The sequence below is a fragment of the Artemia sp. Qi Xiang Cuo genome, chromosome 12, assembly GCF_049724085.1.
Source record: "Artemia sp. Qi Xiang Cuo chromosome 12, ASM4972408v1, whole genome shotgun sequence".
NCBI lineage: Eukaryota > Metazoa > Arthropoda > Branchiopoda > Anostraca > Artemiidae > Artemia > Artemia sp. Qi Xiang Cuo.
In genome coordinates, this window is record NC_142805.1 from 55,436,584 (window position 1) to 55,456,063 (window position 19,480).

At 34.6% G+C, this 19,480-nt stretch overlaps 1 protein-coding gene across 1 annotated transcript in view; it reads right to left on the reverse strand.

Moving 5' to 3' along the window:
• Positions 1-612: 612 nt before the first annotated feature.
• Positions 613-19,480, reverse strand: part of LOC148946297 (sodium/glucose cotransporter 1-like) — a 124,994-nt gene continuing 106,126 nt past the window's right edge. The window contains 4 exon segments of the mRNA XM_089098360.1: positions 613-957; positions 2,083-2,245; positions 12,195-12,327; positions 16,505-16,647. Of these exon segments, the coding sequence (XP_088954486.1) occupies positions 891-957; positions 2,083-2,245; positions 12,195-12,327; positions 16,505-16,647 (506 nt within the window). The 3' untranslated portion in view covers positions 613-890.

Genomic DNA, 19,480 nt, shown 5'->3' on the forward strand with positions numbered 1-19,480 from the left:
CCATTCCCTTACCATATAAGCAGAAAAAGTATTGAGTTAGAGACGGATAGACGACTTTGGCCGATTACTATGTTAATATTCATTCTTACATTTAAGGAAACTTGATCGAAGAAATAACGCCTTTGCTGATTATTATGTTAAGATTTTTTCTGACATTAACAAAAATTGATAGAAGAATAAAAGAACCAGAAATAACACCGTCCCCCCATTCAGACCAACGGAAATCAGATTTGGTCTAACAGATTTTACCCCTTTTTGGCTTTATCCCCCCTTGAGCTACAAACAGACAGGAAATTTATTAGAAAAATTGGCTATTAGATATGCAATTATTAGTCTATTATATCCAGTATATAGATGCTAACAATTGCTCACTTATCAACTATTTTATCGTAAATACTTGCGCTCATGAATCGTACTAGATCCCCTTTTGCCTAATGAATGATATACATTTAAAACTTTCTATAATTAAAAATTGTAAAACTTATTATGAAGGTGTTGGATTACTATGATGGTATATAATACTATGTTACTATGATACTATATTACTATGATGATACTAGAATAAATATTAAAAAAAAGAAATACCATCTGCCATCTACATTTAATTTTCGGAACAAAAATGTTTATAGTAAGATGGTAAACTTACATAGATATTAAGAAAAAAGAAAAACCATCTGCCATCTACCATAGCTCTTGAATAACCTTGCTCACAGCAGAAATAAATCAAATAATTTTTTTTTCTAACATCTTTCTGTATAGATGCTGACAATTACAGTTCTAAATAAAAAACATTGCCGTTGTATAATAGCTCATTTCTCAGATGTCTACCAAAAGATTCAAGTTAAATATACGCATTAACGAAGATACTTTACTTTCCACATATAAAAATATCACGCATAGAAACCCCATAGAAATGATGCACACGTCATTACGATGATTGCATTGATGTTAACAAACCTAAAAATAAAATTTCGAAAATTAAGGGAAATTATCACTTTCATCTTCACTAAAACGTCTATAATAACAAACAAGATTTTTAGAACTTCATTTTTCGCCTCATTCTGAAGTCAAGCTAAATCACAACTGTCTCACGAAAGTGCAAGTTGTCTCAGAATCTCTTAGACAATCATTTAGTTTCTTAGAAAATTAAGTAAAAGGGGTTTTCCGGAAAAAGAATTATTTCAAAGAGCCATATTAATCATAAGATGAAATGGGGAATCCCTAATCCCTTTTTTTATTAAATGTCTTGTTCTGATTGAATTTTCTGAACATCATAGATTTAAAATTCCTGAACCTGTAACTAGACCAAAGAAAGTTAACCGAAGATCTGATATATTAGGGGTGGGGGGATGGGTGTTATCTTTTCATTTGTACATATGCCAGAAGGGTTGTCAGATATCAGCCAGTTTTGTTGCGAAGTAAAAGCTAGTAGCGTAAATGTGGCTTTTGGGTGCCAGGAAGCAATTTTAATGGAGGGAGCTTACAGTTAATTTACCGCTAAATCATAGTGTTAGAGGGGGGGGGATATTAAAAGCATTTTTTTTATAGTTTGAATAAGAAGTGTCGAGGAATTCAAGAAAATCAAGGATTTTGGGGGGATCCCCCTGCGTGCATTCTTGACCTAATTTATGAAAAGGAAGATATTTAGCTTAAATCCTCTTCTTGTTTTTGCTTGTGTGGTTACTCGCACTTGTTTAATGGAGCTAGGGACTTTAAGTTCTAGTCATCTGGAAGTCGCTAAATCAGTCAATGTCATTCATGATCTGACTCATGAGGAGTTGGGGGTAGAAATTCCTCTCCCAGAGACTGACCTCTTTTAAAAAGAGGATTATTAAAACTCCACAAATTAGTTCAATATAAAATACATCATTTCGTGTTTTTATCACTGTGTGTAAATGCTAATTATTACTTAAAACAGGAGAAGGAAAATTAAATTATTCTGGTCGAATATTTTTAATGCTGGTTTATTACGAACTTTTTTGGAATTCAGATTATTTTAGCCCAAGTTATTTGCTAACATTACATTGTTGACGCTTCTTGCACCATGGACTGTATTTAAAAAATGAAGAAAGATAGAAATACCTCCCCCAGAAGCGGTCCTCTTTTAAAAAGTCAGCTGCTGCTTTGGCTTCCTCTTGAGGACTCAGCTTGACTCCATCATCTTCCATAATGGTCGTAACTTTTTGTGTTTCTACTCCACAGACGAAATTCAAAGCTCGTCGCCAGGCTGGAAGCTTCTTCTCAACTGGAAAAGATACGTTTTCAATTTTTCTAACCTTTCTAATCTGTGCTAATTGCCTACAAGCGTATCGTGTGCTTGTGAGTTTATTTCGTGAATCTTCGTGAAAGGGATTAGGACTTCATCTATACGCACTTGATATGTCTAAACCTTCCGGCACTATTTCTCATGGACAACCTTTTATCCTCTTTCTATCCTAGGGTTTAATCGCTTTAGTATAAAATTATCATTTCAAGTTTGTTTCATTATCATTTCAATTATCATATCATTACCTTTGTCATTTCAGTATAAAATTCGTGTTCAAATTCAATGCGCGCTTTTAATCAATTTTTAAGACCACACCAGCTAAGCATGACAAAACGAAAAGAAATGGAGAATAATTCCAGTGAAAAAAAAGAAACGTAAGTATAGAGACGAGGATAATAGCCCCCCTCTCAGCCCCCCCCCCCGCTCGACCCTCTCAGCACACAAAAGTAAATTAAGCGTAAAAGTACGGATAAAAATCGTAAGGATAAAATAAAACTTAAAAACAAGCATTAAACGTAAAGACAGTTCCCAAAGCAATAGTGAAAGGGCATTTTCCCTTTCTGTGGAATATAACCTAGTCTGTTCGTAATTATTTGTATTTGAATGTGCCTTTTAAATCAGGAAATTATGTGTCTGGGAAAATAAATATCTGGTGAGGGGTTAAGCAGTAGTAGTAGTAGTAGTAGACTTCTTTCAACTTTTATTTTTAATGTGTTTGTATTTGAAGTATTTTTTTGGTATATTACTTACCTGGACAATCTTTTACTTCTGGGGTTTCCAACCCTTTGCTCGCGGAACGATTCGTATTTGCCCGACACTATTCAACCGAGACAGGGTTTTCTATAATCATTAATTAAAAATGTGAATTGTTTTTATTTATTTGTTAGAGTTTTAATCTTTTTTACTTTTGACAATTTTTTTTATACACTATGTATGAGGTGTTCCTTTGCTGAAAAATCTTGTTGCAAAATGTCTATCGACGAGCGAGACTGCACTCCTCACTAGTTCTCACGCTAGTCTGGAGGCGAGTTGTTTTCATTATGATTGCTGCCCGATCGGATCGCGACAGGAGCTAGGAGATATCTTTGTCTATTTAGCGACACACGAATTAGGAGTTTTGATATTGCTTCTGAAAATTTTTAACGGACTAAAAGTGAAGTGAGCTGGGCCGAATTTAAATCGTTGGCACCCCTAGGCCCAAGCAATTTTGTTTCGGGGAGACACAGAGATTTATGGGGAAAACTCTGAAAAATTGGGATAGTGGAAGCCCTGAATAGAAGGCAACTGATGAGTGATGTGCCAAGAGTAATGCAAGAGAGAGGTGATACCGAGCTCTCAGCTGCCATTCTTGGAGACATCTGACAGTTTATAAGGGGCTACGGAATTCCTGTGTTGTTTTAAAATCACTTTCCTCCGAATAGGTAGCGCAGCAGAAAGGCGCACGTGGCACTTTGGCGATAAATCACATTAGTCCAGTTTTGTTAAGAAAAAATTCCTCAATGCTTTTTGCGCTCCTCGGCATTGTGTGCCCCTAGGCCCGGGCCTATTGGGCCTATGCGTAAATCCTGGCCTTGAGGTGGGTATTCTATTATATTAATAATCGATAATATCTCATGATTAAGAGGATAGTTATAGTCCATGTTATAATGCATTTATGTATATAGTGTAGATCAGAAATATGTTATAACATTGATATTATATTGTAGTTCAATTACTATTTATTTTTTATATCTTTAGGCCGAAAATAAGTGGACAGAGCAAAACACAACGAACCTATAATTTTAACAAAGACCAGGAGGAATCATAGTGTTTCGTTAAATTGAAAAATAAATTCGGTTGTTTGTTATGTCGTAGTAGTATTGCAGTGGCGAAAAAACGTAATGTTGAACGTCACTTTCAGACAATTTACGGCACTTTTGATGTGAATTATCCGCTTAAATTTGAAGTAAGAAAGAAAAAAAATATGTCAACTAAAATCAATCCTAACTGCAAAACAATATTTTTTCACTAGACGTGTGGAGAATTCTAAAAATGTCCGAAAAAATTTTGACAAATGTGAAAATTACAGGAAATACGAAGGAAATCCCATAAATTGTAATGTTTTAGGAAAAGAGCGGTTCTTACAGGTTCTTTAATTACGAGTCTGACCCTGTACAAAAAAATCGTCTCAGAACCAGTAATGGATAAATATAGTTAAAACTACTCCAAATAAAATTAAGAATCTGCTCAGTTAAAAACCAAGGCCGTATCCAAAGAAAATGGGGGGTACTGGGTTTGAAACCCGGTACATTGCTTCTTTCAAAATATCTTACATGCTCGCAAAAAGGAAGACCTTTCATTGATGGTGGGTTGATGAAAGAACAATTTTTCACTGATGCCGATTGTTTGTTTGAGGGATCTTTTAGCAAACGTGAGATTGTCTTAGCAATACAAATTTTACAGTTGTCAAATAACACCGTCACCAGAAGAATACCTACAATTTCAACAGACATACAAACTCAGTTAAAGACTGATTTGGTTGTCACTGGTTCTTGTTACAATTTGACGAGTCGACAGATATATCAGACACCGCGCAGTTAGCAGTTATGGTGAGGATGGTATTTAGTAACTTCACAGTAAAAGAGGATATATTGAAATATTACTTCTTAAAAGACAGACAAGGGGTGAGGACATTTATAATACATTAAAAACATACGCCAAGTCAATAAATATGCCTTTGTACAAGCTGTCTGCGATAACCACCGATGGGGCACCAGCAATGGTCGGTAAAAACAAAGGATTTATATACCTCTGCAACAAAGATGAGTCATTTTCAAACTTTATGTCTTACAACTGTATTATCCACCAAGAAGCTCTGTGATGTGAAATATAGCCATTTGAACGCGTCATGAAAATGGTTACAAAAATAATCAATTCTATTTGAGCAGTTCCTTTGCAACACCGAGTTTGTAAGGCCCTGTTAGAAGATACCGAAGATGAACGCCATGATTTTAATCTGCGTACTGAAGTACGTTGGCTCAGTACAGCAAAGATTTTTACAAGATTTGTGAGTTTGATTGAAGAAATACAAACATTTTTGACCGATAAAAATGGAAATTATGATGAAAAAGCTGAGTCTTGCTGGCTGATTGACTTGGGAGGTCTCACAGATACCATGGAGAAAAGGAATTCCTTAAATTTGGAGTTTAGGGGGAAAGCAAAAACATGGCTGAAATTATAAGCTTTGTAAAGTCATCTAAAGCTAAACTGGAGTTTTTAGTATCCCATCTGCAGGTCAATTCTCTCATCCATTTTCCATAAATGAAAAAAATGCTAGGTAATAATGAATTGAATATGTCAGGATTTATTAAGCATCTTCAAGTGTAGAAAAACAATTTGAAGAGAGGTTTTCGCAGTTTACACATATCGAGCCAATTATTTTCTTCTGTATCAATGCTTTTACTTGCCAAATGAATGCAGGCTATTGGAAATGGTCGCATGTATTGCAGATGTTGTTCACAGTAAGAAAGAAGAACTAGAGTTAGAAATGTTGGATCTTAAGAATGATATTTTTCTAAATTCCTTAATATCATAGGACTTTTAAAATACCGTGGACACAGAAAAATTCCCATTTTTGATAAAAGTGGCATATAATATTCAATAATTTCTTGGTTCGACATACTTATGAGAATCATTTTTTTTTCAAACGTGAATTGATTGAAATTAGGATATAGATCTCGACTCACCGTTGAGCTTCTTTATAATTGTTCGCTAACAGGATTATCATCATACTCTCATAATTATGAGGCACTGACCAATGATATGCAATGCCAAAAATCACATTGACATGCCTTTGTTTACGTTATGTAAATATATTTCTCTGAGTGCATATAATTTGGATAATAATTTTATTATTTGAAACAAATTTCGTTGATCATATGTTGATAAATTATGAATATAAGAAATAAATTATAGGAATGCGAATTCATGGAAGGAGTTTGTCGTTTAAAAATAGGTGGTGCCTGTCACCCTACCGACATTTTAGAATGTGCTCTAGAGTACAAAAAGGTTGGGAATCCCTGTTTACTTGTTAGGAGATGTAAGCCCAGCCTTGTAGCTTGTGTTAGGGTCTTGCTCTTTCTAACGATAAGACAGGACTTCCCATTTATATGGATCCTTTTGAAGGACTTTGTCTTAAGTAGTCACAGCAAAGAATGGGAGAGGATGGAATCAAATGAGGAAGGAAAGCTCCCCTAAACTTAGATTATGCTGATGATTTGACCGTTCTAGATGAAGAAATTAGTAAAATGAGCGAGTTTTTGAAGATTTTTTTCGGGGTGAAAAAATAGATTTGAAAATTAATGTTAAGAAGGTGATGTCGCTAAGACTGGAAAAAAGTGAAGGTGAACAGGGAATGTTGGGTAACGAGAAGATCGATCAAGTGGACAGCTTCACTTACATAGGTAGTATTAGTAAAGATTGTGGGTGCAGTGAAGATGTTAAAAAAAGAATAGCCTAGACTCAGGGTATTTTTTCACAGCTTAAAAAAGTTCAGAAGAATAGGAGGATAAATGCGAACCAAGACTTGAATATTGGAAGCTATAGTGATGAAAGTTGTCAAGTATAGTTCTGAACCTTGGGCGCTCCGAAAGAAAATCCTTTTAAATGTTTTCACTTTAATAACTTTAAGAAATAAAAAATTAATTAAGATTTTAAGGAATGAATATCAGCATATTTATATTAAACTGACAATGGATATTTTTTTCAGTAAATTCCTTTGAATTTTCAAACAGTTCGTGGTAACGAACTGTAAGTAAAGAGCGACCCGGCTCAATGGTAACCGAAACTCTAAAAAACGGAATTTTGATACCAATAGACACATAAAAAGAATCAGATTTTAATGTTGATTTTAAATATAAAAGTTTCATCAAGTTTAGTTCTATCCATAGAAATTTACACGCCTAAGTAACTTTGGCCTATTTCTGAAAAAAGGGGGAAAGACCCCCAAAAGGTAATAGAACCTAAATGGAAATAACATCGTCAGATTCAGCGTATTAGAGAACCCTACTGAAGAGGTTTCAAGCTCCTATCTACAAAAATGTGGAATTTTCCATTTTTTGCCAGAAGAAAGATCACGGATGCATGTTTATTTGTTTCTTTTCTTTCTTTTCCCCAGGGGTGATTGTATCGACCCAGTGGTCCTAAAATATCGTGGGAGGGCTCATTGGAACGGAATTTAAAAGTTCTAGTGCCCTTTTTAAGTGACCAAAAAAATGGAGGGCAACTAGGCCCCCTCCTACGCTCATTTTTTCCCGAAGTCACCTGATCAAAATTTTGAGATAGCCATTTTGTGCAGCATAGTCGAAATATTTAATAACTATGTCTTTGAGGATGACTTAATCCCTCGAAGCCCCCAGGGGGACGGCTGAAAGTTATGAGCTTTACCCAATGTTAACATATAGTATTGGTTATTGGGAAGTATACCGAAGTTTTCAGGGGGATTTTTTTCTGGTAGTGGGGGTTGGGGGGGGGTCGGGGGTTTTATATGGGAGGATCTTTTCTTGAAAGCAGTTTTCCTGGGGGAAAGGGCATTAATATGAAGGAGGTGTCAGATATCCCACCATTATTTAAAAAAAAAAAATCAGCAATTATGTAAAAAGAAAAAAGTTTTTAAAATGAAAGTAAGGAGCAACATCAAAAATTAAAACGAATAAAAAAATATTAGCTATATGATTGGGTTCACCTTCTAGTAAATACCTCGCTCTTTAAGCCAAAGATTTTTTAGTACTTTCATAGAGCTATTTATTCTAATTAACGGCCTTTGTGATTAAGGGGTCATTTTTAAAGAATTGTAACAAAATTCGAACTTTATATTAAAGAGCAAGGTATTGACTAGGGGGCAAACCCCCTAATATACGTATTAAAAATCTATGAATATAGAAGTTCGTTACGTAAGTTAATTCGTAAGTTACGTATATTTATTACTAATAAAAACGTTCGTAAAAAAAATTCAACAAGTTTCGAGAAAGCCATTTAACCAAATAAAAGCAAAATCAATATGCAAATTTCGTTTTAATTATTCATGCACGGTGAGCCAAAATCAAAACCTGCATTAATTAAAAAATGTTCACAAATTAAATAAAAAAAAACCAAGTTTTTTTTAACTGAAAGTATGGACCAACGTTAAAACTTAAAACGAACAGAAATTATTCCGTATATGAAAGGGGCTGCCCCCTCCTCAACGCCTCGCTCTTTACGCTAAAGTTTGACTTTCTCACAACTCTATTTTTAAAAAAAAATAAAATTTTGTTTTCATTGTAATTTTTTTAATTAACTTTAACGAAATTCACACCATCAGATTCAGCTTATCAACGAACATTATTAAAAAGCTTCAAACTCCTATCTGCAAAAATGTGGAATTTTGCATTTTAATTAACTTTAACGAAAATTACACCATCACATTCAGCTTATCAGAGAACCCTATTAAAGAAGTTTCACGCTCCTATCTGCAAAAAGGTGGAAATTTGCATCTTTTGCTCGAAAAAAGATCACGATGCGTGCCCTCCAAAAAATGGAGGGCAACTAGGCCCCCTCCCACGCTCCTTTTTTTCTCAAAGTCACCCAATTAAAATTTTGAGATAGCCATTTTGTTCAGCATAGTCGAAAATCTGATAAATATGTCTTTTAGGATGACTTAATCCTCCACAGTTCCCAGGGGAAGGGCTGCAAGATATGAACTTTGCCCATTGCTTACATATTGTATTTGTTATTGGGAAGTATACAGACATTTTCAGGAATGATTTTATTCTGGTGGGGGGGGGGAGGGCTGGAGGAGGGGGTTACTCGGGAGAATCTTTCCGTGGAGGATGTTTCTTTGGGGTAAGGGACATTTCTATGAAGGGTGCACCGGATTTCCAAGCTTTATTTAAAAAACGGTTAGAAATTAAATTTTAAAAGAACAAGTTTTTTCAACTGAAAGTAAGGAGCAACATTAAAACTAAAACTAACAGAAATTATTACGTATATGAGGGGGTTCTCCCCCAAGTCAATACCTCGCTCTTTACGCTACAGTTTTTTTAGTGCTTTCTAAAGAGCTATCTATTCTAAATAAACGGCCTTTGTGATTCAGGGGTTTGTGAATTAAATTTTTTTTTTTACTTTTAACGTAAAGAGCGTGGTATTGACTAAGTGGAGAACCCCCTAATGTACGTAATAAAAAAAAAAACAAGCGATACGGCTCAATAGTAATCGAAACTTTTAAAAACGGAATTTTGATGTCAATAAATGTATCAAAAGAATGGGCTTATAATGCCGTTTATAAATATATAAATTTTATTAAGTTTAGTATTACTCATCAAAGGCTACGAGCCTGAGAAAATTTACCTGATTTTTTAAAGAGGGAGGAAACATCCCCTACAAGTGAAAGAATTTAAATGAAAATCCCACCGTCAGATTCAGCGCATCACAAAACCCTATTACATAGGTTTCAAGCTCATATCTGCAAAAATCTGCAACTACGAATATATCTGCAACATATTTTTTGCCAGAATAAAAATATACGAATATAGAAGTTCGTTACGTAAGTTAATTTGTAAATTACGTCAGAACCAAGTTTAGAGACAGCCATTTAGCAAAAGAAGAGTAAAATTTTTATGCAAATTTTTTTACTTATTCAATGACGGTGAGCCAAAATAAAAACTGCATTAACTAAAAAACGATCAAAAATTAGATAAAAAAATAAGTTTTTTAAACTGAAAGTAAGGAGCGGCATTAAAAATTAAAACAAACAGAAATTATTCCGTATATGAAAGGGGCTGTCCCATCCTCAACTCCTCGCTCTTTAGGATAAAGTTTGGCTCTTTCATAAAACTTTATTTTTTAAAACAATAAAATAATTTATCGTATAGTTCGAGGCGTGGAGGAGAGGACAACCCCTTTAATATACGGAATAATTTCAGTTCGTTTTAAGTTTTAATGTCGCTCCTTACTTTCAGTTTAAAAAACTTGTTTTTTTTTATTTAATTTTCAGTAAAGTACAAATTATATTCTGGCTTTTAGAAAGCATAGGGTATAGAACCCTACTAAGATTAATTTCTGCTCGTTTTGAGTTAGACTTAGTTTAATTTCTGTTTGTTTTGGGTTTCATTTATTTATTGATAATGATTTGTGGTAGTTTTATGCATGGTAAATTATTTGGTTCTATTTTTGTTCATTTTTGGCTTAATAGAGTTCCTTACTTTTTTTTCAAAAACTTATTTTGTGCAAAAAGTTTTTTTTTTAACCTATGAAAAAGGTGTTGAGAATGAGTGTTGCAATTATAAAGGCGTTAGTCTGGTTTCTCTAGGAAGCAGATTACTTAGTATGATGACACATTTTGGACTTAGACTTTTGTAGATAAAGTTTTAAGAGGAGAAGTGTGATTTTAAGAAGGGGAGAGCATGCATCGATTGTATTTTTATTCTTAGATTGAAAATTAAGAAGTGGCTGAGTCATCGGACCAGTTTAGTCTTTAACTTTATATATTATGAGCAAGCGTTTAATTTAGCCGATTGAAGAGTTTTAACGAAGGTTCTATCCTTGTATGGTATGGGTATACAGTATAAACACAGCCAAGTGGTTAGTGCTTCGTACGAGAATAACATTACTGGGATGCAGCGAAGCATTGTTGTGTTCTATCCCCATTTGTATTTGCAACTTTGATAGACTTTGTCCTAACGACACGGCAAAGGCTCTGGGAGAGCATGGAATCAAATGGGAAAGTATACAGTAGAATTAGCTAGGCTTAGATTATGCCGAAGATTTGAGCGTTCTAGTTGAAATGTTAGTCAAATGAATAATTTTTTTAGGTTCCGAGGGCTCAGGGCGCAAGAATAGGCTTGAATTAATGTTAAGAAGACTAAGTTGCTTAGACTGGGAGTAAGTGAAGGTGGAGAGGTAATGCTGGCCAACGAGACGGTTGATCAAATTGATATTTTCATTTACCTAGGTAGTATTATTAGTAAAGATGGTAGATGCACTAAAGATTTTAAAAGTAGAATAGCCAAGTTTCAGGGTGTTTTTTATAGTTGAAATCTTTTTGGAAGAATACGAAGGTAAGTCTGCGAACCAATATTAGAAGCTGCAGTGATGACAATGGTCAAGTATGGTTCTAAAACGTGAGCGCTCCGAAAGACGCTGGAAGATTTATTATATATTTTCCAGAGTAATTATTTACGGATTGTTGTGTGGTAACCCGTCTGATAGACCGTATATTAAACAGTAAGCTGTACAAAAAAAAAAAAAAAATAAAGTTCTGTCCCAATTTCTAGGACTGTAATGAGAGGAAGGCTGAGATGGCGAGAACACCATCTGCGGATGAAAGATGACAGATTGGCAAAGATCTTCCTTTTGGTCAACCATCTAGGGCCAAATGAAAAGTGCGTCGTCCCTGAACTTGGGGAGAGGAGATCGTAAGGAAGTATTTGAGGGAAATTGGAACTTTTTGGGAAGGTGTAAAGAAAGAGGTTTTAAATATTTTAGAATGGAGGAGGAGTATGCGTAGCTGTGCTGGCCTCTGGCGGCTCGGGGCTGCAGTGAGTTGTTAGTAATAGAATTAGTAGTAGTAGGAGTAGTGCCGTGTCTAATTCTTCCTTGAAAAATAAATCTTCCTTTATTTACAAAGTGTCACAAACTTTTCCTTCTTTTTATATCATATCCTGAAACTATCACGATTTCTAGGGCTAAAATAAGAGAAAGGTGGAGATGGCTAGGTCACATTCTGCGGGTGACAGATTGCGTGAAATGCGCAACCAGAAATTCGAATTTATAGATTGCGTAGAAGGATGACTGGTGGGAGGAGGTCGTAAGGAAGGACTTAATCGAATTTGGTAATTCTTAGAAAAGTATAAAGGGGGGAGGCTTTAAATAGATTAGGATGGAGGAGGAGCATGTGATTTGGTGTCATATTTACCAAAATTTGTTTCGCTTTCATTTTGTCTTTGTAGTTCACGTCTGTTTGCCAGTTCTGCTTGTTCTTCAATTTCATCTCTCAGATCTAAACGGACTTTGCGACTATATCTTGTCCACCAAGTTAGCCTGTGTAGCTAAAACAAATAAAGTGTTAAGATTTTTTTCAAGCCAGTCAAACCTTTTTTCAAGTATAGTCAATCCTGTCAACCAAAATGGTAGGATTTATGGATCAAATAATTTTAACTTCATATTTAGAAGTGGGTAATTTAAAAGGCAGGACTAAATTTGAAAAGCCGACATCAGCCAGCTTTTCTACTTTGCAGGATTTAACCCGTATTTTTCTTTTCCTAGGGTAGATTTTTTCAGAAATGTTGTAAATCTATGATTTCTCAGGATTTGTTTTTTAACGTTACTCTGGATTTATTGCTGAACTCAGCAAGAATTTGACATTTAGGGAGTAATAACCACAGGAGAAAACTTATTCATCAATCAAAATTCTTTAACCCTTTCGGGGCTGATGCGATTTACAGGTGCCATCTAAACAAAAGCTGGTTTTTCGCACCTCAGAGTAAAAATAGTGAGATTTTATAGATGATGTCGAATGCACCGTTTAGAGACGATTAGACTCAGACGTCATTTCCATGTAAAAATTGGATACAGATTGTACAACATGGTCAGTTAGTTTGTCATACATCAGAAAAACATGAAAATATCTTATTTTGCAATTAAGCCTGTTCTTGTTGTTCTTATATAGGTATATAGGTAGGTATATAGGTATATAGCTTATATAGGTAGGTAAAAACGCTTTTGGTGCATCAAACGTACTCTTTTATATACTGCTAAAGAAGTCAAGTTTGGTTAATGCTAATGAAATAAAATAGGATCAATATATAATTGTTTAGAAACAAATTTGGGCTATATATTTGCATATTAGGGGGGGGGGGTGGTTGGCAAGGCATAGCATAAATTAAGTACTTAACCTAACCTAGGTACCTCCCCCCCTAAACCCCAAAAAAGAACAGTTTAAATATCGTAAACGCAATGAAAAATACTCTTCATTTCCAATTCTTAATAGCGGTTTCTTGAAATAACCAGTCTGGCGGGTATCTGTTCCGGTATCTGTAGCATCTCTAGTTTGACATTCCATATACAGTATATAAAAGAGTACGTCTAGTGCACTTGTACCGTAAAAAACAATTTTTATTCCTAATTTAACAAACACTTATTTTTAGTTTGGGTCACATGAATTTGTTCATTCCTCCTAGATTCCGGATAACATGACTATTTTTCTCCGGGACCTGAGGTGCCTTTAGTCAGTAGTATAACTTGTTGAGTGAAGTATGTTTTTGATCTGCTTTTGAATAAAATTAATGGTATACGATCTTTTAAAACAGGCTTATATGCAGCAAAATGCCTGAGCAGTAGCAGAGAGGACAGGAAGAATGATCACAAGATCCGTCTACCCCCTTAGATTTCTAGACTTACCCTTTTGAAAAATATATTTTCTTATATTTTCTTGAAGAATAGTTTTTGGCTTTTCATAAGAAAAACAAAACAAACCAAAAAATACCTCCCCTAGATTTTGTAAATACATTTTGAAATTATTTGTTAGAATTTATTAGGATTTCCATATTTGTTAGGATTTCGATGGGATCTAAATATTAACAAAAGCTCGTCGAATGAGAGTTTTTTCTAGCTCGCTGAAATTTATTTCTGCTAAATTGAACCGTAAGCTGTCGTAGATTGCCTTGAGCACGACAGCCTACGAAAGTCTGAATATCCAGAAATGCTTGACGTTCTGACATTATTTCCTAACATTTTTTTTTTTCCTTTGGTGATACTACTGATGAAGAAGAACAGATAAAAGGTTAAGCTTGATTTAGGAATCTCATTGTTTAAACACAGTTTTTGTTTTTAAGTAAAATTTTAGGTGATTTTTCTTAAAATAATTCATTATCTGATGCTTTGTTATTTCTTTTTCTCCATTCAATGCTATAAGTAAGTTACTCACCAGACCGATTTTGACACCAAAATTTTGACAAACCATTTTAAGGTAAAAAGCATAGAAACTTGACATCAGATAGAATAACGTCATTAACGTTACAAGCGTGAACTAGATCAATGATAATAATAAAATTTTTATGTCAATTTTTTTTTGTTTTGTATCAGCATCAAAATGTTTAAAATGTTTGTATTGTAAGTTATGCCTTCATTTGTTTTGTTCTGCTGCATAGCTGACCAAGTCATAGCAGAGGATACTTAAGTTTTAACCAAATGTGCCATGTTGAGGTAAAATTAATTTACACCATAGAGTTGCGTTTTACTATTAGTACTAATGCTAACAACAACTTATTGCAGTACCGAGCCAACATACCTGAGTATGCTCCTTCTCTACCCCAATATATTCAAAGTCTATATCCTTACTCTATTACTTGTGGTTTTAGTTTTTTTCAAATCCTTTCTTATTGCCTCTTCTTAACCTATTCGGAAAAAGTCTGCTTTCTATTTTGTCCCAGATGGAGGGTAAAAAGCACAATTTTTGTGCTTGCTGTGATTTATCCTTTATCTTTAAAACGTAACCCAACTTAATGGTGTATTCAAAGCTGCAGGGGGAAGAATTGTACCAACGATAAAATTTGGAACTGCTAGATAAACTAAAAGAAATCCACTGTATAATTATTAAAACAAAACTCTTAGGATAGGGGACTGAAAACCTCTGGTTAAGGCTTTTGAAACACAGGAATTCCAAAGGTTATGCCTTTTTATTTCGGTTTACCAACATTTCAGGGGTTTTGAAACTCTTATTCGAAATTCTTTTAAATTTATTTTCATCTCTAGTTTTTATTTCAATTCTAAGATTGATGATAGTTACCATTCGTGAACCAGTTTCAAATTGTGATTCTTTTACATTTTATTGTAACAAAGCAGGTGGTAACAAACCAATGATGCGCCGGCCAAAATGTAATTTTCTGCGATTCTTAGGATTGGGAACTTAAAACCTCTGAATAGGGCTTTTGGGACACAGGGAATCCATAGGCATGCTTGTTATTCGGTTCATCATCATTTTCAGGGATTTTGTAGCTCTTATTTGAAATTCTTATAAAGGTTTTTCATCCCTATTTGTCATTTCAATTTTCCGAAGGATAATAGTTACCAGTCCTGAATAAATATGAAATTGCAATTCTTGTACATTTGAAAATACGTTTTTAAATGCGGTTATAATGGGCTGCGGTCTGCTCCATGCTGGATTATAGCTATTACTGCAACCATGATACAATAAGTATTTTTTTTTCTTAGTCTCAGTATTTTAGGGTAGATAGGAGGGGGAGAATGATGAAAAAAAAAAGTTAATTGTGTAAAATGATAAAAAGTTAGAGGCTAATTTGTAAAAAAAAAATATTGATGCTTCTTGTGGAAGAGGGGAAAGGGAACTGGCTTGAACTTCCATTTTTAATTGTTTACCTGCCATTTTTTGTTTTCAAGTACTTACATAGCTTAAGGTATATGTTCCCTCTAAAACAATCAATTTTGCCACTAGCCTGCAGCTGTAATTTGCATCAAAAGGACAAGATACTTGTATCACTGTTTTCATTAATCTCAAATTCATCCATTCACAGAGTCATAATTATGATATTTCTAGAAATTTTTCTTGGGAAGTATCTAAACTTTCTTCAAAAATAGTAATATTGTCTTTTTCAGCTACGTATTCTAGATTTTTTGATTTTCAATCTAAAAAAAACATGTACACCATATTTTATAAATGTAATTTGGCAGATGGATAGAGAGGAATCTCGGCTATGGAATGATACATCATTGAATTCCTTAGTGCCAAATCTATCCATTCACCAAAGCAGAATTCTGATATTACTTACGCTTTTCCTTGTGGGATAATCTAAACGTGCTTAAAAAATAGGAAAGTTGTTCTTTTTCAACTATTTTTAACCAATTCTCAAAGCATTTTCAATCTTAACAAAACATATACACCCAATTTCATAAATGTAATTTGGCAGACAAATAGAGCTGAATCTCACCTGTAGTATGATATAAAAAATGTCTTGAGTTGATATATTAAAACTTCAAGGAAGAAGAAACCTAACAAACAAAAATGGCATGGGGAACATAAACCTTAAGTACATTTTTTGAACTTTTAGGGGAATTTTTCAAGATTTTAAAATTGTACAAATGTAGTTCTTGGGGCAGAAAAATAAATAAATAAGAGGAACAGAAACTACGCAGATATTCAGTGTTAAGAGCACTACGGTAAGAAACTACGGTAAAAAAAAATACAGTAAGAAACTCAAAACTACGTACATATGCAGGGTCAAGAGGCTCGGTAAGAGCACTTATGACGACGGCAAAAAATCCAGTAATTAGAAATAGTATACATCCAAAATGAAGAAAATGAATATCTCCAACTATTCGCATGATAACCTCTGGCCTTGTGTCTGGCTCATCTGAAATAACATTAAAAGATAGATGAACAAAAGCTGAGAGTTAGTGTGAGTGAATGAATAAAAAAAGGGAATAAATTGAAATTGTTAGTGGGCTCTCGAACACCAGCCTGAAGTAATTGCTCTGGCTGTCGCCCTATGCTCAGTTGTCAAATTTTGAAAGAATCACCGGTCGGCCAATGCATCACGTTGCTTATAGTGCAGGGGCAGATCCAGGATTTTTTTTTTTTGGGGGGGGGGACAAAATAGATTGATCCGACAAACTTGCGTTAGGAGCAAGTTTAATTAATGTAAACTTACGTTAATTAAGTAAATTACACTAATTTAAGCTATGTTAGGGGGGGGGCACCCCCCCCCCACTGGATCCGCCATTGTTACAATGTTGCCACATTTTGTCTCTTATAACCTAAAGAACCATTAAGAATACTTTAAATCATAAAAATACTCACCTGACAAAGTCTGTGCTTTTTACATAAAAATTTAGATAGAGAGTGTTGCCATCACAAAACTAAAATATGAATAATTTCAAATAGTTTTCCCCTCCAAATTTTTTTTTATTAATGAAATTAAACTTGAGAATTATTTTAATAGTTCCCTGTTATATATTAAACAATATTGGGAATTATGCTATTTCTATTAGTTTGAGTAAATAAATAAAAATACAAATTGTTACTGCCCTCTCGAAATTCATCCAAGTAATCTATGTCGAAATAGATCGGGACGATTCTTTCAGCACCAAAGCTTTACTCTATATCAATAAGCAAGGAGAGGTAGGGATGCAATTTACAAAAATTCAGTAGAAAGATGCTTTAAAATGTGCTTTTCAAAGTTTAGGGAGGCAATTCTGTCGTTTTTTTCTTTTTCAATAGAAATGCCAATAAAGATATTTTTCAATGAAAGTGCCATACAAGGATAATTTTCGAAATCTAGGAGGAAAATCTAGGCAGATTTTAAGAAGGATTGAGGATTTCCTAGTCAGAGTAAGTACACCCCCCCCTCCAGAACCAGTAAACGTATGAAAACCACTGTTATTTCCGAACGATCTTGGCTGAGATATAATTTTCCTTTTCGGTAGATGTCCTGCCAACGAATTTATGGATCATTGACCTATCATAAACAACGAATACAAGTAGATCAATTGGGAAACTTTTTCTATAAGACAGTGGAATGCAAACTTCAAATAGTTATTTTGATCCTATATCCAAGGGCCGTCCTCAGCAAAGCAAATGAAAAATGAAAACGAATGGAATCCTGGTCGAACTTCCCTGAAGTAATGATGCTAGAAGAGCTTTCAAAAGATTTTTGTTTAATGTGAGTTTCTTTTGTATTTTTTCGTTTGTTCTGCTGAGGACAGCCCTTGGATATAGGGTCAAACTATTCATTTAAAGTTCGCATTCCACAGTCTTAAAGAAAACATTTCCCTATTGTTCTACTTGTCTCTTATTGTTTATGATGGAAATGCAGTGTGGTCTTCGTCGCTATTTACATTGACCTAACCCTTCCCCACAAAATTATGTCAGATGGGGATCCCAAAAAGACAAAACTTAGACATTATCTCTTACATTCCACACACATAGGCTCGACCGTCTTTTTGTCAAATATTTTGATATCCTGAACTTCCCCCTCCCACTGGAGCTCCCCCTCCCACAATTTCCTCTGCAGAGGATGGACAGTGTTTGGATGCCCAAAATGCGCCACCAACAAACTTATTATTATTTCTTGTAAAGATTCAGTAAGATCTGGTAATCCTTCTTGCTACGTGCTCTGACTATAAAACATTCTGACGCCATCACCCCTCCGGACAATAGTCGTATCAGATGTGGACTATATCTTTGGGACACTATCTCTTCGACATCAGGCGTTGGGCAATGTCTCTCATTAGATGTCCTGATGACAAAAATTGAGGAACCTTTTCCGTTTCTTGCAGTGGGCTAGATCAAGTTGAGATCCCAAAGGGCATGAAAAATTTTTTTAGACCACTTTTGTTAGAAGCCTGACAATCTCACTGTTGAATCCTCTGATGACAAAAGTTTGAGAATTCCCCTCCCTCCTGTCTCTTGCAATGGTTGGGATGTGTCTGGAAACTCTAATGAGCACAACTGACACTACATTTTACTACCTATAAAGTTTTGTTGAGAGGTAAGCCCTTCTGGTAGATTTGAAATTAACAAGGTTCCAAAAGACTACCCTCTCTTCCCTCCATCTATGAGGCGCATCCTTGCTGGATTTACTCAGTCTGCTCCTGGGCTATTTTTTCGTGCATGCAAAATTTTAGAAAATTATTCACAAAACAAACTCTTTTAAAATTCTAAAGAGGCGATTTATAAATAAACTTTACGAGAATAATTTACGAAAATTACGGAGGGGTGAAGAAGTTTCCATATGAATTATTTAAGACTACCCTCTCTTCCCCCCATCTATGACTGGCCCCCCTGCTGGATGCCACTCGATCGACTTTTGGCCTATTTTTTCCGCTCGCAAAATGGAAGAAAATTATATAAAAAAAAATCTTCAATGAAATTCACAATTTGGGATTTATATATTAACTTTTCCCGAATAATTTTAAAAATCAACAAAAATGTTAATTTTATTCTAGTCGAATTATGTAATTCTGCTGAAAACTTTCCCCCTTCATTTCACAATCCAAGGTACACCAAACCCTAAATGGCATTAGTGTTTTTTTCCACACTAGCATTAGTTTCCACTCTTGTAAGTTATACAAACTTTATGGACATACAATTAACTTGTAGCACGACAGTATGGCCCTAGAATTAAAATTGGAATTATTGCAATCAAAATCCTCATCCTGCCAAAAGCTTCTGACCATCAATCTCTA